This window comes from Setaria viridis, chromosome 5, assembly GCF_005286985.2.
Source record: "Setaria viridis chromosome 5, Setaria_viridis_v4.0, whole genome shotgun sequence".
In the NCBI taxonomy this organism is placed as follows: domain Eukaryota; kingdom Viridiplantae; phylum Streptophyta; class Magnoliopsida; order Poales; family Poaceae; genus Setaria; species Setaria viridis.
This window is the reverse complement of record NC_048267.2, coordinates 11,305,422-11,330,561: the sequence shown is the minus strand read 5'-3', so window position 1 is coordinate 11,330,561 and position 25,140 is coordinate 11,305,422. Positions and strand designations below refer to the sequence as shown.

General features: G+C 49.3%; 3 protein-coding genes and 1 pseudogene across 3 annotated transcripts; 2 read left to right on the top strand and 2 right to left on the bottom strand.

Annotated features, from left to right (window-relative positions):
• The first annotated feature begins 1,286 nt into the window (after positions 1-1,286).
• Positions 1,287-5,417, top strand: LOC117856677 (uncharacterized). The gene is made up of 4 exons (XM_034739030.2): positions 1,287-1,953; positions 3,411-3,587; positions 3,747-4,175; positions 4,281-5,417. Exons 1-4 carry the CDS (start codon positions 1,597-1,599, stop codon positions 5,103-5,105), a joined length of 1,788 nt encoding a protein of 595 aa, XP_034594921.1. The 5' UTR covers positions 1,287-1,596; the 3' UTR covers positions 5,106-5,417.
• Positions 5,418-5,510: 93 nt separating this feature from the next.
• On the bottom strand, positions 5,511-14,132 carry LOC117856676 (protein ALWAYS EARLY 2). The gene is made up of 16 exons (XM_034739029.1): positions 13,883-14,132; positions 12,824-12,967; positions 12,573-12,668; positions 12,409-12,471; positions 12,106-12,183; positions 10,697-10,868; positions 10,094-10,528; positions 9,252-9,335; positions 8,994-9,142; positions 8,193-8,459; positions 7,915-8,096; positions 7,526-7,808; positions 6,830-7,036; positions 6,470-6,640; positions 6,235-6,381; positions 5,511-6,154 (listed from the first exon to the last, which is right to left on the bottom strand). Exons 2-16 carry the CDS (start codon positions 12,929-12,931, stop codon positions 5,954-5,956), a joined length of 2,643 nt encoding a protein of 880 aa, XP_034594920.1. The 5' UTR covers positions 12,932-12,967; positions 13,883-14,132; the 3' UTR covers positions 5,511-5,953.
• A 342-nt stretch (positions 14,133-14,474) lies between these two features.
• LOC117857494 (uncharacterized) lies at positions 14,475-23,762 on the top strand. The gene is made up of 10 exons (XM_034740180.2): positions 14,475-15,116; positions 15,200-15,382; positions 15,832-15,941; positions 16,126-16,234; positions 16,442-16,597; positions 16,878-16,993; positions 22,249-22,415; positions 22,697-22,827; positions 22,920-23,046; positions 23,136-23,762. The coding sequence occupies exons 1-9, from the start codon at positions 14,523-14,525 to the stop codon at positions 23,025-23,027; spliced, it is 1,674 nt and encodes a 557-aa protein (XP_034596071.1). The 5' UTR covers positions 14,475-14,522; the 3' UTR covers positions 23,028-23,046; positions 23,136-23,762.
• Positions 21,074-21,856, bottom strand: LOC140222939 (uncharacterized; annotated as a pseudogene).
• Positions 23,763-25,140: the final 1,378 nt, after the last annotated feature.

The window sequence follows — 25,140 nt, the reverse complement described above, 5'->3', positions numbered from 1 at the left end:
AAGGCCCTGTAGTGCTTAGCGCATGCTACCGGGCCGTCAATGATTAGAGAGTAAACTAATGGCCACGGCCAAGTGCTCCTACTACCGCGACTAATCAACGGGACACCGCGACTGATCTGACCTGATCGCCCCGGGCCCACGCGCCGACGCCGCGAGGCCAGGTCAGGTCAGCCCCGCTGGACGTCCGATACGACCGGATCCACCAAGCCCATGCCTTGCCTTGCCCACCCAGGTCGCCGTACGCTCGGGGGGACGGGCGGTCAGCGTCCCGCGTATTTTTGTACGTGGACGCAAGGAGCCAAGGACCCCGGAGCGCGCGGCGCAGGACGAAGCAGCCAGCTGCCAGCAGGCACGTATCGGCGGGAGAGCGGGAATGAACCCCTGCAACCACCGGGACCCCGACCAGCTAACCGACCTGTACCCCGGACCGACACCCCCCTGGGCCCCGTGTACGCTCCACGTTAACCAGCGATCCATCGCTCGCCATCACCGTCGATTGGCGCCAATCAACGGTCGCCCGTACAGCTTTTTTTTTTGTCGATCGCATACCATACCTTACCTGCTGCTACTCGTCAGTGATATAGTACTACCTGCGCTGCACACTACGGTACGGATTGACTGAGCCGTGTGGAATTTCCCCCCTTGATCCAACGGTGAACGGCTACCTCTCCCTCGAGTCTCGATCGGTCGTGTCTGTCAGCGTCTGAATGTGCCGTTTCACCCTGACACGGACCGACGGAACCCACAAGTCAGACGGTCTAGAAGTAGAAGCTGTGTGGCACGAAGAATATTTGCATGCGATCCCACGAGAGATCCCATGTGATTCTCAAGCTTTTAAAAACAAAAAACAAAAACCAAAACTCCTCCCATAATCATTATAGAAAACAAAACAAAATCCCAACGAATGGAACAGCGCCACCCACCAACGCCGGCAGCGGCAGCAATAATGCGGTGGAGAAACGCGAACCCCCTCCCAAATGAATGCGCGTAGAAAGAAAAAAAACGTGCACGCGGGCCGTGCGCGCCTCCCTTCCTGGCTTCCCGCGTTTGGTGACCTTGGTGACCCCTCCCCACCCCTCCCTGCTTGTGGCGCGCAGCTGCCCCTCCCGCCTGCCTGCCCCCGCGCCGTCCGCCTCTCGCCGCAGCGGCGGTTGGTGCCAGTGGGCTGTCCGGCCCCACGCCCCGTCCACATCAAATCCCCCGCGGCTCCGCTGGCTCCGCCGCTGACACCCCGGCCCCCCTGCGCCCCCGCCCGGATCCCCTGCGGGCGGCTATTAAAGGGCGATCCCCCCTCTCTCCGTGTCGCCTCGGGGCGGTTGAAATTAACGAGGCCGACGACGGGGACGGCAGGGACGGGGCCGGGCGGGCGGACAGCAGCGAAACAGCCAGCGTAACAGCCAGTGTGACGCGCCCGAGAAAGAAAGCGAGCAAGCAACCGACGCTGCCCTCGTCGGTGGCCAAGCGCCCAAGACAAGAGCAACCGGACAAGCTAGCCCACAGCTAGCGAGCCTGCGCGCTGCTGCGGCCGGCGGCGACGAAAGCGAGGAGGAGGATCGGAGGAGGAAGTAGTGGAGAAGGGCGGGCGCCGTGCCCGCGATGGTGGTGGCGAGGGCGAAGAAGGCGGCGCCCGCGGGCGCCGGCGGCGCCGGAGCTGGCGCGCGGCGGAGCGGCGTCAGGGTGGGCCCCGCGAGGCTCGAGGGCCTCCCCGCGGCGTGGCCGGCGGGCGCCGCTGCCGTCAAGGTCAAGTGGCCCGCGCCGGGGGGCGCGCTCTCGCAGATGCTCACGGGCCGCTGGGCGCGCGGGGTCACCGCCGTCGAGCCCGTCGCCGCGGGGGGCACCGTGAGGTGGGAGCCGCGAGACGGCAACCGCTTCAGCCTCCACGTCGAGCCCGCTGGCGCCGGCGCCGGCGCGCGCGGCCGCACCGAGCGCGGCGTCTTCTTCTCCGTCCTCTATGTAAGCGCCGCTCTCTCTCTCTCTCTCTCTCTCTCTCTCTCTCTCTCTCTCTCTCTCTCTCTCTCTCTCTCTCTCTCTCTCTCTCTCTCTCTCTCTGTTCCTGACAATTTCTTCCATCAATCAAATCAATCGCCTCGCTTAGGATCATCGATGCATCCTGCATGTGCTGGTGTGCAATCGGAAGCTTTGCTAGATCTCCAGTTCGCGATGCCACCGATTCATTCAAACAGTACGAACGCGAACACGATTTGTTTAAGCTGTCCTGATTTCACTTCTACCTTCTGCAAACATAATTTATAATTCTCGAGTTTTTTTAGCTTAAATCCTGCCCCCTTTTTTAATCAACCCTGTCGTTGATATTTTTGGCGCCGCATTGGTGGTAAGTTGATATTTCTTGTGAATTGGAAGCTTGTGACCGCAGCTTCGATGTGGAATGCTTCAGGTCAATGCATCTCTTTCTTTTTTCATGTAGCCGTCTGGTCAGCAATTGGGGGAGGACAAGTCAAATGTTGGGCTAAGCATGCCTCCGTAACCCATAACTTAGTGCTCGGTTGAGGAAAAAGTATTCACCTTTGCTGGGGGGGCGTTTTGTCTAAAGTTTTGTGTGTGTGGTTTGAAGTTGTGAACATGTGGCTCTGGAGCCACGTGGGCCGCTCCGATTGGTCGGCGTAGTTTGACTTCAGTTTTTTTAGGATGCGAGATCTATGTCATGGTGTTAATTTTGAGGGTTATGTTCGAACAGTACCCCTCGCTTTCATGTGCGTTAAAGTTGCATTTTTCAGGAGGTGCTCTTCTCACAACCTTTTCGTTTTGTTTCGGCGTTGAGAATGCGTGGTCTGTCAGTTTTCCTGTGACATTTCTGTTACATTCCAATTTATCAACCTTTTCGTAACTATCTTTATAAATAAACCCTTTTTTTGGTAAAGGTAAAAGTGAAACTTTAATTACCTTTGTACCACAAGGATTAACAAGTGCTGTAACCTACCATGGTTTCATGAACCAAATTACTTCCTCGTTCTTAAGTATATGACACCGTTGACTTTTTACTCCAATTTTGACCACCAATATCTATGGAACGAGTTAGTTAACTAAAGTAAAATGTGTATCATTATGTCTATTATCAAATGTACTTTAGATTTAACTTGTAGGTTTATCTATTTGCAAAAATATTTATAAAAAAGACGAATAGTCAAATAAATGAAAAAAGTTAACGGCGTCGTATATTTAAGAACGGAGGGAGTAGGAATCAAAGCATATATCTAGGTTCCTTCCAAGCAGTAATCTTGAAGGGCAGTAATACTAGTTGCGTAAGCAAGCAATGTTATTCCTTTTGCCATTTCGGGGTAATCTTAAGACTTACTACAGCAGAATCGGAGTAGCAAACAAGGCATCTACTTCTGTGGATGCGTAGGCTTGTATCCATCGAGGCTGGCAATAAGAATTGCTTTGCGACGCAGGGATTCCAAGAACAGGGCCGGGGCAAGGACCTGGTGAGGCTGGAGGAGATCGGGACAGCCATGATAAGCCTGGAGGAGTGCTGCTGGGAGATGCAACTGCAGCAGCAGCGCCAGCAGCTGGTGGTTGTCCCCATCAGGGTGAGGAAGGATGGATGGGCAAGTGATGCCATGCTTTATGTAAGCGCGATCTTCTCCTGTCTTTCCCCCCACCCTCCGCTTTCGATTGCCTTGCTGGCCATTTGCAATTTTAGTGGGATTGCTTTTGGACCTGGATAATAGATGTGACAAGGTGTTTTATGGAATTATTTCCTTAACAGTATGCTAATGATTATTCAGGTGAACGTGGAGCTCGTGGACATGATGAACACACGCTCCGACATTGAAAGGGCTGTCTCGTTCAGGGAGAAGCCGAGAACGACGAGCAAGCCGCCGCCGCATGCAATGCGAGACCACCGGAAGAGCTTGGAGGCAGCGGCGTACCATGACGTTCTTGATCTGAAGCAGCTGCTCGACCTGGCTGAGAAGGAAGGCCGGGTGGCTGTGTACGGGAGCAAGAGGAACTCTGACACCAGCAGCGTGAGCAGCTTCAGTAGCAGCAGCAGCAGCAGCACGATCAGCATCAGTAGTGCCAGCTCCAGCGGCGGCGCGAGCCCGGAGCTCGCCTCGACGTCGAAGCGCCGGTTCTTGCCATGGATGCGGAGGAGCAGGGACTTCGACAAGAGGAGCACCGAGTCGCTCTCCCAAGAACTGCCGATCAAGTGCATGGTGAGCTTCGCCTGACACGTGATGAAACGAAACGTTGCTGATCATCAGATGCATTGGCTTGAGATGGCAGCGCTAATGGTGAAACGACGGCGAATCTCTGTGCAGGACGACGATCCGGCCGGCAGCTGGGAGACGCGCGAGTTCACGAGCAGGGACGCGGAGACGAAGCTGAGGACGCCGGTGTTCTTCGCGTCCATCGACCAGCGCGACGGCAGCGCCGGCGGGGAGAGCGCGTGCACGGCGCTCGTTGCGGTGCTCGCCGCGGCGCTCCACGCCAACCACCCGGCGATGCCGACGCGGCCGGAGCTGGACGCGCTGATCCGTGACGGCTCGTCGGAGTGGCGGAGACTCTGCGACGACGAAGCCCACATGGCGCGGTTCCCGAACCGGCACTTCGACCTCGAGACCGTCCTCGCCGCCCGGACGCGGCCCATCGCCGTGCAGCACGACAGGACCTTCGTCGGCTTCTTCCAGCCGGAGAGCTTCGCGTCGCTCTCCGGCGCCATGTCGTTCGACGACGTCTGGCGCGAGATCGCCGGCGGCGAGCGCGAGCCGGGGCGCGCGGACGTGTACATCGTCAGCTGGAACGACCACTTCTTCGTGCTCAAGGTGGAGAGCGACTGCTACTACATCATCGACACGCTCGGCGAGCGGCTGCACGAGGGCTGCGACAGGGCCTACATGCTCAGGTTCGACGGCTCGTCGGAGATGCACGCGCTGTCGACGCCGGCAGTGGACGACGGCAAGGAGGAGGAGGTGATCGTCACCGGGAAGGAGTGCTGCAGGGAGTTCATCAAGAGGTTCTTGGCCGCCATCCCGCTCCGGGAGGAGCTTGAGATCGAGAAGAAGGGCGCCGGCAGCGTTGGCGCGCCGCACCAGCGGCTGCAGATCGAGTTCCACTTCACGGTCCTGCAGGACGACGAGAGATGACCACTTGGTGTGGTGATCTGATGGCAGTGAGGGGATGCTTCTTCCCTGATTGCAATGTACACTAACATAATGTAAATTCATCTACACTGTAAAGGAACAGGAAGTGCAGCACGTACTACAAATTACAGGCTAGGATTGTTGGTTCTCTTTGTACCAGTTTAGATAGGACACAGGCAGAGGAAAATACAGGAAGGATACAGGGTGCTGGTTGGGTATTTTTCACAGGGGTTTTGGATCCATCTCTGGATCCCTTCACTTGTGACATACCATTTTGCAAGCGAGCTCAGAGTTACATGAAGTTTACTTTGCCCATCTCCCAGTTGTGATCCGATCCATTTGCAACACCTTTTATTGAAAGATTCAGGGGGAATAAAACCTTCTCCCTAACACACAGAGAGATAGCACTGGTTCCCTCATTTTAACATGTAAATTTCCTATCACGATTTCTATAGAATCAAGATAGCATTCTGTCACATTACATTCAAGAATCATGACTCCAGACATACATCATTATTTGACTACATTGTCAGATGTCAGCTATCCTGAATCTGTATTTCAACCTATAACCTATTCATTCAGGTATATACAAGGGTTACAAGGGAGCTAGTCAGTCGATGTTACCCTCTGTATCCAAGCTCAAGTAAGCACATCAGAGTTCTTGCCTTCATATGCTATGCTTTGCTGCCATTTAACAGGACTTATCCTGTTATCCATGACCTGGTCGAGTCGCAATCAGATGGCGGCAAAACCTGTGGGTTTTGAACTCACAGCAGAGGTAGCAGCATGTTCAACCGCACGGGGCCTAAAAGAAGGAAGGCAGCCGGGAGTCTATCTGGCCCAGGGGCCAGTTACATGGGCGACATGGGAGGCCCACAATTGCCCAACGCTGTAGGCACAAGCGCAAGTATCTGGTTTGCAATGATGGAGAGATAAGTCTCTATGTCTTTGTAGATTGCAAGGTTCTCTGGACAGCTTGGGCGCAGCATTGTGGAAACACGCTCCAAGACACCTGCTATGTTAGCAGGTGGATGCCGCGAGTCACTAAGGTGCTGCATAAAATTGAAGGAACTTAAGAGAGATCAAAACAACTGCAACCAAATTTAGTTGATAAAGACATCTAACTATATACCTTGATTGAAAGAACTGTCGCAATGCAATTTGATATCAGGTTGGATGGAAGTTGGGCACCACAAACCACAGATTCAGATTCAGGGCCTACAGAATCTGTCGCTTGGTTTGACGCCCATACCCTTTCATCACTGCCTTCAGAGTTTGCCTATATGACATGTAAACAACATATCCAATGAAATTATGAAAAGCATATTGCAAAAGAGTCCAGTAATTGCCAGCTAGGTTGCAACTACCTTCATGGCTTTGTCAACCATCTGCCTGGCTTGGGAAAGCGATCTTTGTACAAAGGCAGCTATATATGACTCTAGCTCATCGTTGTGACCAGCAGTGTTGTCTGGGCCACCTCTAGATTTTGTAGGGCCATCGGACGTAGACAACCTTTCACCATTTACAACAGATTCAACCTGTGCGTGAAGCATCAACAAAAAATGAGCCTTGAGATACAACAATCATGATAATTCATTTTATGGAAGAGTCAAAAGACTGAGCAGGTTTTGTGAATATATAGTTACTTAGCCTGATTAAACATTATATGTTGAACCTTACTCTAGAATTTATGAATCCTGAGGAAAAGAGTTTTAAAGAATAATAACCTTAAGCTGTTTATCTGATGTTAAGCGCAGACTTTTGGGCTGCTCAGGTACAGTAACTCCATTTACGGCACGGTCCCAGTTCTCACTTGGTGTAAGGTCAGGAATGTGCTCTGTCTCCAGGATGTTGTACACATTATTTGAAAGGTAGCTCCTTCTCATGTTGTCGGGACGATTATACAACCAATTAACTGGCATACAATCAGTGTCCTGAAAATGAATAAGTTCAGTTATGTCTCTTTATATATAACATATAGCATCAGACCATCAGATTGAGATTCTCAACCACATCAATGTTGATAGTATAACTACTAAAATGCATCACAAAGCATGGATGATCACATGCCAAATAAAACACGAGCAATTTCAATGTAGTGATAGTCATTCTTGCTTCATCAGCATTCTAGCTCTATGCAATGACTACCAAAGTACCAATGTTGCTTCATCTGCTTTTCTAAAGTTTTTCTATTCGGTAAAAGACGCTAGTAGTCTCCATATGTAAGGGACAAAAGATTGGCACCACATTCGCACAGGAATGAGCTTAGTAGGGAAAAAACTAGAGTAGTGCTTAATGAATTGCAAATTGATTCTTCTGCCATAAGTGAAAAGTGAAACATGCTTGATATGAAAAGAAAAGCCTTTTTACCTTCATAATGTGAAGTCGTATTGAGGATTGATGAAGAAACGGTGAGTACATACCTTTACAATATTAACACCAAGGTCGGGGTTAATAAAATGGACCTTGTAACAATCTGGCCCCATCATCACCACTTTGCCATCACAAAGTTCTCTAGAACTTGGATGACGGACAATGACCTCCTGACCAATTGAAAATGGCCGAGCTAGGTCTGCCGGTAGAGAATCCCGTGAACCATCACGGAGTTGAGCATAGATTTTCCTAACTTTCTCCCGATAATCCTCAAGTTTTTCTTTTTCCACAGCCAGAAAATTATCCGAAAAGCGCCGAGGTTTACCAAGGGAACTGCAGGGAAAAAAAAATTGGTCAGTGTAATGCGCAAACAAACAGAATACTGACAGAATTGAGGATAGAACAAATACTACAGCCTCCAAGGGATGCTAGCCTATACCTTCGAATTGCGCTCCACTCTGATCTAGTCAACCTGGACAGATGACTTAATTTTGCATGATCTAAGTAGTGCACAAACTCATTATTTGAAAACCATGGATAATCAACTGCACTGTAGAACCACTCGTACGTGCACCATCTACGAAGCGATTCAGATGACAGACAGTGCAACAATTTCTTTGCCTGACCATAGTCAAGAGTTAGAAGATAAGTCTAAGTGTAGGGATCTCAATTTGCAATATTGATATGAAAGCATTGATAAATGATGGCATAGACTACCTGTAAATTATCTGAATCTTCATTGCATGACATGTGCTTCGTTTTGCAATGCATTTGGTGTTTCCTTCTGGTCCTTCTAGACATTCTAATTTCAGGCTTGATTTCTAATGTTGCACTGGGGACTTTAGCGGAAATATCTTCAGATGCTTCAGGTATCCCCGCACTTGCAGAATCAGTACGCAAGGAGGAATCATCAGTGATACCAACCTTCTGTGCTTCTGGCAGAACTAAATTAGTAACAGAAATGTTTTGTGCTTCAGCAAGCACCTGTCACACAGCAAGAGAAAGAAGAAGAAAAGGAAAAAAGATTAGTATCACAAGACTATCTGAAGATATTAACATTTAGCACAGGAGAACATTGTTGAGCGATATTTAAGATGATTTCAAATGATAAACATATGTAAACAATGGATACCACGAGCTAGGAACATAGTGATCAAAATTAATACCTTAAAATAAATAAGAAATAACCTTCAATTAACATCATGCCCATAACATTATAAACTCAATGGGATGCCAGTGACATATTTGAGTTTAAGAAATGGAAAATAGCAATTGAAGAAATAAAACAACTATGGAAGTCAGTGCTGACAGTATCAGATACATTAGAGCCAAATTGCACAAGTTCATTAATCACAACCTGATTCCTCAAAGAAATAAACTTATAACACAGACAAGGAAACATTTGACTCAAAGTAGACGAATGAACAAAAATGAACCCATTCAATTTCCTACAACCAGAAGGGGACCATAAATTTAGACACAGAAAGTACGTTGCAGAAAGTACAAAAAGGAACTTACCTCTGCACCTAATAGCTTCTTACGCATTTTCTTCCTAGTCTTGGAAGCACTGGATTTACCAACTGGCTTCCCTTGTTTAGATAGATCAATGGTAGGGTGGCCTTCCTCCCTTCTATCAGATAATGCAGAGTCAGTTTTTCCGTGAGAACCTGGATCAGTGCATGAGACAAAGAGATTCATAAGAAACGACCAACATGGCTGAGATACATATAATGTAAAAAAAAGCAAGATGAACTAGGAGTTGTAATAGAAACTGACCTGAAGGAGCATTCATCTCGAGTTTTGACGTTTTAGAAGGTGCATTCACCAAACTATTCAGTACATCTAAGACCAACATATCATCTGCAATCATAACGGAAAACAGTCAGGCAAATATTGACCTAAAAAAAGTAGTAAAAATTTAAATTGCAATAATTTTAGCAGTAACAAGTATTACTAACATGGATTAACAGGTCAAAAGAATAATTAGGGGGTGTTTGGATCCTTTTCCAGGCACTGTGCAGCCTTGCCTAGCGAGAATACAGAGAGGAGCTGCTGGTTTGGATAGCAAGCAAGGTTGCATCGGGGCCTGCGCTGGCAAGGATTTAGCTTGCTGCTGCGGGAGAGTGGATTCCGCTTGCCTGGCCAGGCAAGGTTTCACTCGCCTCGCCTGACGAGGCTAGTCAAGCCAGCAAGAGAACCGAACGTCCCCGTAATTGATGCCTCTCGACAACAATATGGCGGGAATCCTATATTCCTATGACAAGGAAGATGCACCGTACAGCAATTGTGGCAGGAGTGAACTTAAATAATGTTCAATAACATATTTTAGAATGGTTTCCGCTCTGGTTGCATTTTGTAAACCTAGTTTATTTGTGTAGCCTTGGTGCCAGATCTCTATTTTCCATTCTCAAAGGAAGTGGGCTGGGGGCTACAGGGTTGATTCAAAATGTGGCCTGGAAACCTGGTCTGCAGAAAGTGGCCAACTTATAAGAGTACAAAAGTATTTCATACACAGAAAATGGCATTGAAAGCTAGGGGGGCAATAAAGCCTGGAGAAATGTTGCTAAATATAATGTTGTTAATAAAAGTGAAAGGAATGAGCACATTGTCAGAACTACCTTCAGAAATAATGTTGCTAAGCATATCATGGGGCTTGAGTGAATCAACAAGCTTATTCCCTTCATCAGATGCCATGACTGTCTCATTCTTCACTTTACCGGTCTGGCCTTCCTCCTTAGGTTGCTGGATTCTTGCTTTTTTTAACTGTTGCTGACATATCACTGTGTCTCCAGTTCCCTTGGTCTCCAAGAATGTATGACCTTGACCAGCCTTATTTGTTTCAGTGATTCCAGAACTTCTGTCTGGAGAGCAGTCATTCGTTGGGACAATAGCACAATCTTTATTGGCCGCTTCATATTTTCTCTTGGTAGTATTGATGATGTTTTCAGTTCCTGGTGTGTCCTCATCAATGGTATTCCTGTCTGCAGGAGCTATGACCGGTATACGAGGAGTACGCCTTCGAACAGCATGGTTTCGGCCATTCCTCACAAATTCTGAAGAAACAATAAAGCTGTTTAAACTTCTTAGGCAGCAAATTATACAATGAAAATACTTCTTAACATTTATTTAACATTTTTTCCTTCTTAGTTGGCAATCCATATGATAAAAACTGAAACATTATTATGGGAAAAAGACAATGTCATTTTTGTTACAACACTTACCTCCATAGTATCGTTTTCTAAAGGAAGATGAAAATCCCAAAATTGTCCCTTCATGACAGTCGTGCAGGTCATGCCTTTCAGTTGTCTTCTGTTGTGTAGCTTCACCACGTCTCCTTGCCTTCCCAGATGCTCTGACCATTTGATCATCTCCTATAAGATTTCTGGATTTGTCCTACAATTTTAAGCATCACAAGTCACTCAATTAAAAAAGATTTCATTTTAATTCAGATAAAACCATGTTTTTTAGTGAGCAGACTAACAAAAAGAAAATACAAAACGAGGATAAGCCAGTTTGAGATGCATTTCAAAATCATGTGCTAAGCTCCATCTGAAAAATAAATTCATAATTATGGCTTCAATGCGAGCCAGTTCTAGATGCATTTCAAAATCTCTATTCACTGGCCTTTTACTTTCCCTGCAAATGCTGCCGCCAATAATGATACGTATATGCTATATCACAAATACGCAGTCTTGGACACTGACACTCCAAAATTTAACTCAGGGCATTAATACGTAGCAAAAGATTTACAGTAAAAAGAACATGCTAGCAAAAGACTTCTGGTCAAAAAATATGTTAGCAAACACATCATTTGAAAGGTACAATGTTATAGAACTTTCTGACGGCAACATACTTGTATTGTTATTATGCCGGAAATATGATGCTTTATATAAAAGGTCAATTGCATGAATGACAATTTGAAATATAGGTCAGTGAGAATTACCAGCTAATTAGGCATTATACTGGTAAAAACATTAAGAAGCTAAGTTAAAACTCGGTATCCAATTATCACCTTTACGATTCACTTGTTTTAACTTGTCTACCCCACATTGTGTTTCCTTTTCATCATGTTCTATTATTCACCAGTATGTACAAATGGTGCTTCAGAGCCTAAGAGGTGCTAACTATAAAGAAGCTGCTCTAGGTCGGATGCTGTTTGATGTTAGAAACACCATCAACACTATAGAGTGCTCTCTTCATTTCTTTTTTATAGGGCAAACACATAATTAAATATTTAAAGTTAGCAACTTTATGACTGACGATTTATCAAATACCATGTATGCAGATTTTGCATTGCAAAAATGGTATCATTGCATTCATATTTGAAAGTACTTTCATATGCTCATGATTTTATTGTCGTTAACAATATAACTATAGAAATTAACGGTCAAAATTAGCTTTGGACACCAGACCGAGCCAAAGTGTGCCTTAAATTATGAAACAAGGGGATTATTAGTTGTCAAATGTTGGAACAACAATGATCAGGTGTGCTGATCTTCAATATAACAAGTCTAGCATCGTAGCTTTGTATGTTACAAATAACAAAAGAATGAATTGGTGGTCATTTGACATATTCAAAAGTAAACAGTAATTCAAACAAGTAGCACAAGTAGATCCAACATAAGCTTACTGAAGCATTGCGATGACCAGTCACCAACGCAATAAATCCCATGGCAGTGGCTTGACGTTCAGGAAGAGATAAGAAAGTCTACCAAAAGAGAGAGAAAAAACATGTCAATCTATCAGAGTGCAACATGACATTCAAGCTGAACTATGCTTAGAACATTTATTATGATATGGAGGGAGTACTATTTATGCAACATGTATACCGACCTATATGAGTAGCAAAATATCATCTTAAGTTTAACAAGCTCAGTAAACAGAGGATGCAGAAATGGTGCACTTAGGAAAGAGCTACAGAGTCCAGACTCACCCGATGAACACTGTAAAGAGATCGCACCATGTCTGACGATTTACCGCCTACCGCTAAGCTGATCTGCATAAGCAAATTCACAGATCAGCATTCACACAGCCATGACGCCTCAACAGATATTTACAAATAATGGAAAAGAACTAAGGGAAATGGACAGTTGAAACCTTCTTCCAGTCTTTTCCGTGTCGGCGGTAGGCTTCATAAAAGCATGTAAGTTCATCCTTGCTCCATTCAGGATCTAAGTCTGAAATTTTCCTCTTCTGCAAAATCAAGATGATTTGATGGACTGAGAAATAATAATACATCACAGCAGTGCGGAGCGCTAATTTAGAGGAAATGATGCTACAATTACTGGTCACTATCTACAGATCATCTATCATAAATCTTCATACAGCTTCCATATAAGTATGCTTACTTTTTGTTTAGCTTTGCTTGAACTAGGTGGACCATCGTGCTGCTGCTGATCCTCATATCCTTTTATTATGGTCTTGCTAATAGTCCGAGAACCTTTTGCCGGGGCCATCAAAACAGTCCTTGACTTCAGACTCAACAAATATTGCTGCGAGCAACAAATGAAAGATCAGTAACGCAGAAATCAATGGGGCACTGGGCAACAAAAGATCTATTCATAAGTCGTGGAATGAATATCCTGCAACCATCAAAGTTTCACATGCTTGCTTTAGTCTAAGCTAAGATTTCAGTGAAAAGGATTGAACTCTTATAGAAACAAACCCCTTCAATCTGCAACCCATTAACTACTCGGATCAAAGCAAGCTATCAACCTCAGAAAAGATAAGAAACTATCCAAAGCGCATCCCAGGCCACTGAAGCATCAAAAGTGGAGAGGGTATTATTAGAAAAATTTATCCTTTCCAAACCCCGTGCCAAAAGAATATCTCGAATGAAACAAACGTGTTTCGTATTTTTCCGCACAAAATTCAAACGCCAAAACAAGTCTACACAAAACCCAGCAAACCAATCAAACTCCGTCCTAATTTATGCAGCGTGACAACGACGGGTCACAGCACAGTCGACGTGCCGCCCTTTTATGTCCCGAAGGCTTGAAGAGCGGTGGCAAACCCGCTGCGGGCGGGAGGAGCGTCGCGCGGCACGGTGGTTTCGGGCTGGAGGACGAGGAGGTCGAACTGGGCACCAACGTGCTGGTGCGAAGCCAAGGCCGACTGGGGAGGAGCGCCTTCGCAGGCAGCCGCGATCCAGGCGCAGTGCGGCCTCGCCAGCAGCGAAGAGGCCGCCGCGCTTGACTCGATTACCCCCGCCCACAGCACCGAGGGCTCCGACGAACCGGGGCTCACCTCCCCTCGTCCCAGAAAGAACGCGAAACCCACAAGTTCCCCCACCACAAAGCCGCGCAGAAAACCACAAAGCAGAAATCGACCTCGCGTCGCCACCCAAAACGCCTCCACAGATCACCAACCCGCGGAATTCCGACGGTAGGACCCGAAGCGGAGCTCACCTGGCTCGGATCTGGGCGGAATCGCGCGCGCGGAGGCGCCCCCTGGACGCCCGGGCCGAACTCCCTCCGCCGCCGCCGCCGCGCCGGCGCGGCCGCGCCGATGAAGGCCTCGAGCGAGGAGGCAGGGTGGGGCGTCTCGGTGCCGGAGCTTCAGGGCTCCGGCGGCGGGGCTGGATGGATCGGTGAGGGGAGGAGATGGGGCGGCGAATAGGGGGTGCTGGCCGGTTTGCGTTTCTGCTTGTGCTGCGGCCGCGGCTTGGCGGGCGAGGGATACAAGTAGAGAGGAGGGGAGGGGAAGAGAAGAGACGGGTGGGAGCAGGTTTGCGGAGGTGGGTGGGGGCTGACAGGTGGGCCATACGCGAGTTCGCGCGTTTGAAAATTAGGGGTCGGGGAAGGGCCGAAGGGGTAACTCGGCGGACGCGCCGCAGCGTGGGCCTTGGGCCGTCGCGTGAAACTGGGGCCGGTAGTTCACTGGGTAGTAGACTCGGCCCAAACTGATGGGCCAGAAGGCTGAAAGCAGCGGACCCTAAGACCGGTTGACTGGAGGATCGGGTCCACTTGGACAAAACTGACCCCTGTCCTCGCCTTCCATCTCGCGCCATCTCCGCCGTCCACTGCCCATCCACCCCCCGCCGCCCGCATGGCCGCCCACGCCGTCTCCCCGCTCACCGGCGGCCTCCTCCGCCGCGGCGTCCCCCTCCACCACAGCTGCCGCCTCCTCGCCGTCGCCGCGGTGGCCCCGGAAGCGCCGGCGCCTACCCCCGCGCCGTCCCAGCCGCCGCCGTCCCCGGCTCCGCCCCGAAAGGGCTACTTCCCGAAGCGCGGCGAGACCGTCGAGCTCAACTGCGAGGCGCTCGCCTTTAAGGGCAAGGGCGTCTGCAAGGTCGCGGGCTCCACCTTCGTTCTGCTCTGCGACGGCGCGCTCCCAGGCGAGCGCCTCATCGCCCGCGTCCGCCGCCTCCGCCGCGGCACCTTCGCCGAGGCCGCCAAGCTCAAGACACTCGAGCCGCACCACGACGCCGTCGAGGCGCCTTGCCCCCTCGCGGCCGACTGCGGCGGCTGCAAGACCCAGGCCCTCGCGTACGCCGCGCAGATCCGGCACAAGCACCTCCAGGTCCGCGACTTGCTCGTGAACGTGGGCAAGTTCGATCCCAAGCGGCTGGAGAGCTCGGAGCCGGATGCCATCCTCAAGCCCATCGTGCCGTGCGACGAGATATTTCGGTACAGGAACAAGGTGAGGTTTCGGGTGCGGGGTTTTGGATGGGTTTTGGGTGCAAATTGTAACGCCTTGTTTGCTTTTTCGTTTCCATTCCCCAGATGGAGTTCTCGTTTGGGACGAAGAGATGGATGCAGAGGGGGTGGAAGGAGAAGGAGGAGGAGGTGGTGGAGGAGGAAGCGAACGAGGTTGATGGATATGCACTTGGGTTGCATGCACCAGGGTTCTTTGACAAGGTGCTGCATGTTGAGAAATGCTTTCTACAGAGTGAACCTGCTGATAAGGTGATGAATTGGTTATATATGATGTATTGAGTTTGCTTCATTCCAAAATTGATGATGTTGTGGATCTAGTGTGTGAATTTTAGTAATATGTCATAGCTTAATGCCTGGCACTTTATGCTGTTTGCAGTGTATGCTGTTGGCAGTTCGCACTGGCAAATGAAGTCTTACATTGCTGTTAAACATCACATCAGAGAAATTCAGTTGCATTCTCTCAAAGCAAGATTGTTTAAGCCACAATGCATTGCCAGTGCTCTGTCATACTCATACTATACTTCATTGATGTATTTCTGTGTAAACAGGGTGGAGTTGTTACATTTTATTTGTTTGTTCAAAACCTTGTGTAATCTTGTTACTTTATTATCGCTGATTAGTAGGTGAATAGCACGCAGCTTTTTATTGCTTGATTAACAATATGGGATGCTGAATTGATTAGTTGCTAATGTCCATAGGTTCTTGCAGTTGTTCAAGAAACCTGGATGGATCCTTCCCTAGGCCTCACGCCTAATGATGTCCACAAGCATGTTGGGTTTCTCAAGCATCTTATGATAAGAACCGGAAGGTATGTCATCCCATCTTGTGTTTTTCGCATGTTCTACCGGTGATGTGTTGTATATCTATCTCATTTTCCAGGTTGAAACCTTTTCGTCGTAATGTCACATATTTGATATCTTCTATTTGGTGCATGATTTTATGCCATTTTTCATTTGTGTGATGAGTACCTTTAAGTATTCCTTTTTTTCCAGAAACGTCAGGACTGGAACTCCTGAAGTGATGGTCAATTTTGTGACAGCATGTTATAAACCAGATCTATTGATGCCTCTTGTGGACAATATCACAAAAATACCTGAAGTGGTACGTTATTGGAGCCTTCTTGTTCTGATACTATAATAAGGATAACAAGATTCTAGAGCTACTTGATTTTCTGATCATATATTATAATCCGCATAGAGCTCTTTTATGTAAGAACTGTACCAAAAACTACCTTTCCAAACAGACCCTAAATAGTTTGGTTTCCAGGTTTAGCCCTCCAGTATTGATATTCCTGTACTGTTTATGTAGGTCAGCGTCATAAATAATGTGAACACATCTGTTGGCAATACATCTGTGGGTGAACAAGAATACACCTTGTATGGGAAGCCAAACATTACAGAGATGTTGAGAGGACTTACATTCCAGATATCTGCCAACTCCTTTTTCCAGACTAATACAAAACAGGTTTGTTTTTGTCGAATAATGAATTGAGGTTTTATTACATATATTCTTGTCGCTACTGCAACCATCATAGTGTTTCTCCAATCATCCTGTTTTTTTTCCTTTAGTAGATGAATGAACAGAGCTAAATAAAGCCTAAGTTAAATAAGAACTGCATAAGCAGATAAACGAGTTTGCATGCTTGCCTAGATGCAGAAGACCAGTAAATGCAGAAATTTGAATGTTGAATTGAAGTCCCTTCCTGGCTCTGAGTCCCCCCTCTGCCCCCTATGACTTCCTGCAGGCAGATGTTCTTTACGAGCTTATTGAAGATTCTGCTGGGCTTAAAGGAGATGGCTCTGAAATTGTTCTGGACTTGTTTTGTGGAACTGGGACCATTGGCTTGACCCTTGCCAGAAGGTAGTTTTTTTTCTGGTTGTACATATTCTGTTGCTGGCTATGAGAGTCTAATTGTTGGCAATGGCCAAGGTAAGCTCCCTGAGCTTACTCCCTCACACACACAAACACACACACACACACACTCGGGCTAGAGGTAGAAGAAGGTGAGAAAGAGCACAGCACACACACACACACACACACACACACACACAACTCTCTGTTGCTGCTGAACTACCTAAGCTGCAGCTGCTCATCCACTCTTTATAGAGCACAAAGTCAAAGTAGAGTACACAATCCTATGAGTGTATCTACCAACTATACTACCAACTACTAGTACTATATACATGACAGGGCTTAGTGCCCACTACTCATGGCACTGCTGCCTTACACGGTGGCCATTCAGGCCATTCAGCCGGCCAAGGAGCTCTACCTGCTCCATTGACTTTGCAAAAGGAAGAGAGAAGCAAAGAGCTCAGCAATTAACTATCAATCCTTCCCCTAATTGTGATGCTCTTGCTTGATCTCCTCAACCCTAATCTTCTTCCTCAACTCCTGGAGCCGAAGGCGCCCCAGCGGCTTGGTGAGGATGTCCTCGAGCTGTCGAGTGGTCTCAACATACTCGAGCTTGATGCGTCCTCCATCGACACAGTCACGAATGAAGTGGAATTTGGTGTCGATGTGCTTGCTGCGGTCGTGGAGGACAGTATTTTTTGCCAGTGCAATGGCGGACTTGTTGTCCACCAGAAGGATCGGCGCACAGAGATCTTCTCCGGTGAGCTCATGCAGCAGCCTCCCTAGCCAAATCCTTTGGCAGCATGTGGTGGCGGCTGCTATATACTTTGCTTCACAGGTAGATAGCGCCACCACCTTCTGCTTCTGGGACTGCCAGGAGACTGGGCGTGACCCGAGGAAGAAGATGATCCCCATCGTGCTGCATCGGCCGTTAATGTCGCCTGCCATGTCGCTGTCGCTGAACCCGGTCAACTCTAGCTGCGCTCTTCCCCGCCTAGGATAGGTGATCCCAAGCTCTGTCGTTCCGGCGATGTAGCGGAGGAGATGCTTGATCGCGGTGAGGTGGTCCTCTCGCGGATCCTCCATGAATCAGCTCACATCGCCCACGGCGAAGGAGATGTTCGGCCACATGTGCATCAGGTCCCTCAGCCCGCCCACGATGCTCCATTATCGTGTGGCGTCGACCTTCGCTGCGGTGCTATCCTTTGACAGCTTCAGCTTTTCCATTGGCGCCTAGCACAGCTTGCAATCCTCCGTGCTGCTCCGCTCCAGGAGCTTCCTTGCGTAGGCGCTCTGGCAGAGGGTGATGGCGTCGCTGCTCTGCTCTACCTCGATTCCAAGATAGTAGCTGAGGCCCAAATCACTCATCCGGAACATCGCCGCCATCTCCTTCTTGAATGCGTCAGTGTCTCCTTGCTCGTGTCCGGTAATGATCAGGTCGTCGACATAGACACCGACAATCAGAGTCTTCCGCGCCGCTCGCCGGATGTAGAGCGCGTGCTCGGTGGCGCACTTAGTGAAGCGGAGGGACGTCAAGCTCTCATCGAGCTTGGTGTTCCAGGCGCGTGAGGCCTGCCGCAGGCCATAGAGCGCCTTGCGCAGGCGGGGGACCTTGTGTTCTTTCCCGGTGACGGCGAACCCCAGCAGCTGCTGCTCTTGAGCTCGCCGTTCAGGAAGGCGGACTTGACATCCATGTGATGTACCCGCCAGTCCTTAGTCGCCGCCAATGCCAACAGCAGCCAGACGGACTCCATGCGCGCCACCGGGGCAAAAACTTCCTCGAAGTCGACCCCCTCGCGCTGCATGATTCCTTTGGCCACCAGCCTCGCCTTGTGCTTCACGATGTTGCCCAGCTCGTCGTGCTTCACCTTGTAGACCCATTTGAGCCCAATCGGCTGGCAATTTGCCGGCAGATAAACGAGCACCCAAGTCCCATTCTCCTCAATTGAGCTCATCTCCTCAATCATCGCCCGCCGCCACTGAGGATCCTGCTCCGCCTCCTTGAATGTGGCCAGTTCTTCTACGCTGCCCAAGTGCAACTCCTGCTCCCCCAGCTCACGCGCCGCCAAGCTAGAGGCTTTCGCACCACCAATGTAGTCGTCCAGGGAGCGGAACCGGAGCGGCTCATCGTCGTAGTTGGTGTCGACGTGCGGGGACACCACGGGCGGCGGAGTGACGTACTGCGCACCTTCGGCGGGTGTTGGCAAGGCGGCTCCTTCCGCCTGCCCTCCTGCATCTTCCCCTTCTCCTGGAACAGGAGATCCTCCTGCTGGGGAAGGCAACGGCGTGGCTTCCCCTGCTCCTGGAACAGGGGAACCTCCTCCTTGATCTTCCGCCGCCACTCCTTCACCGCCGGCGTGGTGTTCTTCATACTCAATGGTGAAGTGGTTGCCTTCGCCGCCCACCACTCCTCCACTGGACTCCCAGTCCCAGCTAGCCACCTCGTCGAAGACCACATCCCGTGACACCACGACCCACCGTGCTTGTGGATTGTAGAGCTTGTAGGCCTTGCTGCCTTGCTCATAGCCTAGGAAGAACATCGGCTTGCTCCTATCATCGAGCTTCTTTAGCCCCAGCCTTGTCTCCTTCATATGCCCAACGCAGCCGAAGGTCCGGAGGAAGGAGACGTCTGGCTTGCGCCCGTGCCACGCTTCAAATGGCGTCGTCCCCTTCAGGCTTTTCGTCGGTGAGTGGTTCAGGATGAACACCTCCGTGCTCACCGCCTCGCCCCAGAACGCCGCCGGCAACTTCTTGGCCTTGAGCATGCTGTGCGTCATCCCGACAATGGTTTGGTTCCTCCTCTCCACCACGCCATTCTGCTGAGGGGAATATGGCGTGGTGAGGTGGTGCTGGACGCCTTGTTCTGCGCAGTAGAGGCCGAACTCGATGGTGTTGAATTCCCCACCGCGATCCGTCCTCAACACGCGGAGCTTCTTCCCGGTCTCCGCTTCAACGCGTGCCTTGAAGTGCTTGATCGCCGTCTCCACCTCATCTTTGCTCGTCAGTAGGTGCAGCCACATGTAGCGGCTGCAATCATCCACCAGGAGGAGGAAGAAGCGCCGCTCGCCATGCGTCGCCGGCATGATTGGTCCACAAAGGTCCCCATGGATCAGCTGCAGAAGATCCTCGGCGCGGAAATTGGCCGTCTTGGGGAACGCGCTCCTCCTCTATTTTCTGGTGAGGCAGCTATCGTAGAGCTTGCCGGCGTGCTCGATCCTAAGCAGGTCGCGTACCATCTCCTGGCGCGCCAACCGCGCCAGCGCGTCAAAGCTCAGGTGCCCGAAGCAGGCATGCTAGAGTCACGCCTGGTCGTCGTGGTGCACCGCCAAGCAGACGGGCCGCCCAATCTTGAGGTCCAATGTGTAGAGGTGGTTGGAGGATCGTTTCACCTTGGCGAGGAGGCGACGATCGCGGTACGGATTCGCAGGATGCCTACGTCGATCAGCACTTGGCAGCCTCGCTCGTCGAGCTGGCCGATGTTGACGATGTTGCTCCGCAGCCTCGAGATGAAGTAGACGTCGGTGAGGGCGCGGTGCTCGCCGTTCTGGCACTTGAAGATGACCGTGCCACGCCCGCGAATCTCCACGCGCGAGCCGTCGCCGAACTTGATTGTTCCGACGACGCCCGTGTCGAGCTCGGAGAAGGCCTCGCCGTTCCTCGTCATGTGGTTGCTGGCGCCGGAGTCCAGGTACCGCTGCTGCTTCTCCTCACCGCCGTCGCCGTCTTCCTCCCCGAGGTGGACTTGCGCTCGTGTCTCATCGAGTCGCACAGGGGCGCGCGCATCTTCTTCCTTGGCGTCGTTGTGGGCGCACACCGGCGCCATCAGGAGTGCGGGCTCATCATCCTCGCCTTGTGCGAGGTGTGCCTGCTCCTGGCGGCGCGGGGCCTTGTAATCCCGGGCCCAATGCCTAGTCTTGCCACAATTGTGGCATTTGTCCTTGGCTGAGGCACGGCCGCCGCCAATGCCACCGCCGCCGTGCTTCTTCCTAGTCCTATGGCGCCCCCTTCATTTTCCGCCAATGCCGCCGCCGCCCATGACAGTCCTCATTCTTCCGCTCGCGCTGCCCACTGCTCCTAAGTGAGCAGCAGCTAGCCCCCGGCGGATGCGTGCGCTGGCACGTCCACGACGCGGTCCTCCACTGCCTTGAGCCATCCCGCGATGTCCTCAATTGTGAGCTCGCTCATCTCGAGCGGAGTCTCAATCGACATCACGATTTGTGTGAAGCGCGAGGGGATGACGCGGAGGAACTTGGCGAGGGCCTCCTCCTCTGTGATGGTGTCGCCCAGTGACCCCAATTGGCTCACCATCGTCGTGAGCCGGAGCACGAAGTCCTCGACCGCCTCGCTATCGCGGAAGGAGATGGCCTTGTACTCCCGGTGGAGCTGCTACGCCTTCGCCTTGCGCACGCGGTCGTTGCCGAGGCGCATCGTCTTCAAGCTATCCCACGCCTCCTTCGTCGTCTCCTTGGAGCCAAGTGCGACGGAGAACTCCGGCGGGACGCCCTTCAGGATGGCCTCCATGGCCATCTGGTCCTCTTGCTCGTCGTCGATGCCGACGCTCACGGACCGCCAAAGGCCCCTGGCCTTCATCATCACCTCCCATTCAGCGTAGTTGCTGCGAGTGAGGAGGGGGTACTATGCGCCGCCGATGTCCCGCACCGTCTTCTTCACCACGAACGTCGCCCCGCGGCGTTCTGGTGACAGAGACGGCCGGCGCCCTCGTCCTCGCTCAGCCATCACCGCTGCTGATCGCTCAACTGCGGCTATGATGCCACTTGTTGGCAATGGCCAAGGTAAGCTCCTTGAGCTTACTCCCTCACACACACACACACACGGGCTAGAGGTAGAAGAAGGTGAGAAAGAGCACAGCATGCCCACACACACACAACTCTCTGTTGCTGCTGAACTACCTGACCTGCAGCTGCTCATCCACTCTTTATAGAGCACAAAGTCAAAGTAGAGTACACTATGAGTGTATCTACCAACTATACTACCAACTACTAGTACTATATACATGACAGGGCTTAGTGCCCACTACTCATGGCACTGCTGCCTTACACGGCAGACAGTGGCCATTCAGGCCATTCAGCCGGCCAAGGAGCTCTACCTGCTCCATTGACTTTGCAAAAGGAAGAGAGAAGCAAAGAGCTGAGCAAATTAACTATCACTAATTACTACATTTGGTTCACATAGACCATTTTGCTATTACAATAAACCATCTTATGACAATCATTTTTCCGTAAACACTCTTCTGCTTGACTCAGGGCAAAGCATGTTTATGGATATGAAGTGGTCCCTGAAGCCATTGCAGATGCTCGAAAGAATGCCAAGTTGAATGGTATTAATAATGCAACATTTGTTCAGGGAGATCTCAATAAAATCAATGAATCATTCGGGAAGGAATTCCCAAAGCCTGACATAATCATCTCAGGTTCGTATTGGTCAATACAACACTACTGTTCTTGGGCACTCAAATTTAATTATGCCATTACGTTCCCTAGGAAAAGAAAATGAGAGCAAGCAACAGTTCTTTTTGAATTAGCCTTAATTAGTATTTTCCCTAGCTACTTACATGCGACAACAGCTTTTGTATGAAGCCTAATGAATTTTATACTTAACATGAGATGAAACATCAAACTTTAGGCAGCTATGCTCGATCAGTCGTAATTCTAGTCTGTTTTGTAACCCAACTGACAATTATAAATTTCACAGATCCTAATCGGCCAGGGATGCACATGAAGTTGATCAAGTGGCTATTAGAAGTTAAAGCCCCTCGAATAGTGTATGTCTCATGTAACCCAGCTACTTGTGCACGGGATTTGGACTACCTATGTCATGGCGTGGTATGCTTTGTCTTATTGGCAGCTATCAAATACCTTTTGATATTTTAGCTCATTTGTGATACTTAGTTGCTGCTTCAATAATTTGACTGCAGGAAGAGAAAGATTTGAGTGGATGCTATGAGCTGAAGAGTGTAATTCCTGTGGATATGTTTCCCCATACTCCTCATATTGAGTGTGTCTGCTTATTGGAGCTGCGTTGATTTTCACGGTTTTGATCAGGTAAAACTCGCCTTATGTTTTGTCCTAATATTTCATGACAACAATGTTATATTTTATGCTTTCTATTAACAGTTTCTCGTGTGTTGCAGAAATTTTTCATGAGGGAAATACTCGTTTGCTATTTGCGGCATGAAGGCCATGGCGAGATACCTGACCTGATACTTTTTCATTAATGGGTACACTTTCCATGATTTCCAAATGACTGAGGAACTCTGGTATCTTCTTTTTGGACCGGCAATTAAGGACTTAAGATACAAACCATGATGTGTGTTACTTAACATTGGGAAGTTACTGGACAACTGATCTGAAGACCCCAGCTTGGACTTTGTTGAAACACTTTTGATGGGGAGAATATGCAGTGGAAACCACCTGGTAGGTGGAAACCTGAAAACTCGCACCATGGACCGTTAGATCGGAGATGTGTGGTGCATCGTGGAGCAACCAGTCATGTGATGCATTTTGCATTTTAACGCCCGCATGACTAAACACTTTTTTCTATTAGACCCTCCTCACTTCCAAATGTACTGCTAGCCCTGTTCTAATTTACAAATCATGACATTAGATGACCGTAGGAGGTGGCGTATAATATTTACAACTCGAATGATTGGCTGGTTACAACTTCAGTTGCAACCGTGGGGTTTGTATTTATTGAACCAAGTTAGGAATATCCCAATTTAATGCGACCAGGGAAGTAAATGGTCCTACAGTATTTGCAACTCAGCGTGTAGACCGATTGCAACTCCAACTATTGACTAGTTGCAACTGCAAGGTCGAATTTATTATACTGAGGTAGTACTATTGGGAAGTAGGTGGTGTACAGTACAACACGGGGGTTATATGAAAAATAGTCTGAGGGCTGTACCTAGCTGCTTGCACTGTACATGCCCAGTCTGACGTTCGATGATTCATGGTGGTAGGAGTTTCCCGTACATGTCCAATCTGACGTTCGACGGTTTATGGGGTGGGAGTTTCCCGTGCATGTCCAACCGACGGTTCATGGTGGTGAGAGTTTCCAGGTTTGCACCTACGTGGTTTCCACTACATATTTACCCATTTTGATGAGCATGCAGTTTTGTATACATATGGACCAGAACCGAAGAAGCTTGGTTTGCTCAAAAAAACGAACTTAGCAGAGGCGCCATGGATCATAGTGTACGGTTAACTCTTTTACTGGATGGTCGTCAATTGTTGGAGCTGACCTTGCGTTCTACGGAGAAGTGTATAGGAAACAAAGGCTAAGTTATGAAAAAAAAAATCAAGAAATGTCATTGATTGTTGCAAACAAGTGAAGCGGAATGTATCAGTTGATTAGTTTGTCCGATATTTCTGAGTTGATGTTAAAATTGTCTCTGGTAAATGTTGCAGAATTGTAATTCATGCATTTTTTTAGTGTGGGAGATAATTGCTACTCCCTCCGTTCAAAATTATAAGTCATTCCAAGAATCTTGGAGAGTCAAAGCATCTCAAGTTTGACCAAAATTATAGAGAAAATTATAAAGATTTATGACATCAAATAGGTATACTATGAAAATATAATTGATGAAGAATCTAATGGCACTTAGTTGACATCTAAATGTTATTATATTATCATATAAATTTGGTTAAACTTGAGATACTTTGACTTTTCAAGATTCTTGGAATGATTTATAATTTGGGATGAACGGAGTAGCTGAGAGTCTTATCAATTTGTTTTTGATGTGTTATTATGGGTGTGTTTGGCATGGCTCTGGAGCTGAACTCCAGCAACTCCACCCAATTTTCTAGCCAAACACCCCAGCTCCAAAACTCCATGGAGCTGCCAACTTCATGAAGTTGTAGTACAAATGGGGATGGAGTTTTGGAGCACTTATTTTGCTGCTCCAAAACCTCCTGATATCAACCTTCTCGTGGAGTTGGTGGGTAATTACCCACCAATGCCACTGATTACAAAAAACAGTCGTTTCTTTTCTCAGATAGCCCTCGCGTCGTGCCTCCCACGCCCGTTCCACGCGTCGCGCCCGACCTCCGCCCACCGTCGTCCCCCGCCGGGGCCTGGCCGCGCTATTGACGAGGCCGCCCGTGCTGCCGCCGGGGCCGCCCGGTCACGCCGCCACC

Excerpts from the sequence above, each read along its gene's own strand:
- LOC117856677 (XM_034739030.2), top strand. The coding sequence starts at position 1,597 with ATGGTGGTGGCGAGGGCGAAGAAGGCGGCGCCCGCGGGCGCCGGCGGC. Across the intron at positions 1,954-3,410 it reads TCTTCTTCTCCGTCCTCTAT|GGATTCCAAGAACAGGGCCG; the intron begins GTAAGCGCCGCT and ends TTTGCGACGCAG. Across the intron at positions 4,176-4,280 it reads AACTGCCGATCAAGTGCATG|GACGACGATCCGGCCGGCAG; the intron begins GTGAGCTTCGCC and ends ATCTCTGTGCAG.
- LOC117856676 (XM_034739029.1), bottom strand. The coding sequence starts at position 12,931 with ATGGCCCCGGCAAAAGGTTCTCGGACTATTAGCAAGACCATAATAAAA. Across the intron at positions 12,669-12,823 it reads CAAGCAAAGCTAAACAAAAA|AAGAGGAAAATTTCAGACTT; the intron begins GTAAGCATACTT and ends TTGATTTTGCAG. Across the intron at positions 6,155-6,234 it reads CGACAGTTCTTTCAATCAAG|CACCTTAGTGACTCGCGGCA; the intron begins GTATATAGTTAG and ends AATTTTATGCAG.
- LOC117857494 (XM_034740180.2), top strand. The coding sequence starts at position 14,523 with ATGGCCGCCCACGCCGTCTCCCCGCTCACCGGCGGCCTCCTCCGCCGC. Across the intron at positions 15,117-15,199 it reads TATTTCGGTACAGGAACAAG|ATGGAGTTCTCGTTTGGGAC; the intron begins GTGAGGTTTCGG and ends TCCATTCCCCAG. Across the intron at positions 22,416-22,696 it reads GCCTGACATAATCATCTCAG|ATCCTAATCGGCCAGGGATG; the intron begins GTTCGTATTGGT and ends TAAATTTCACAG.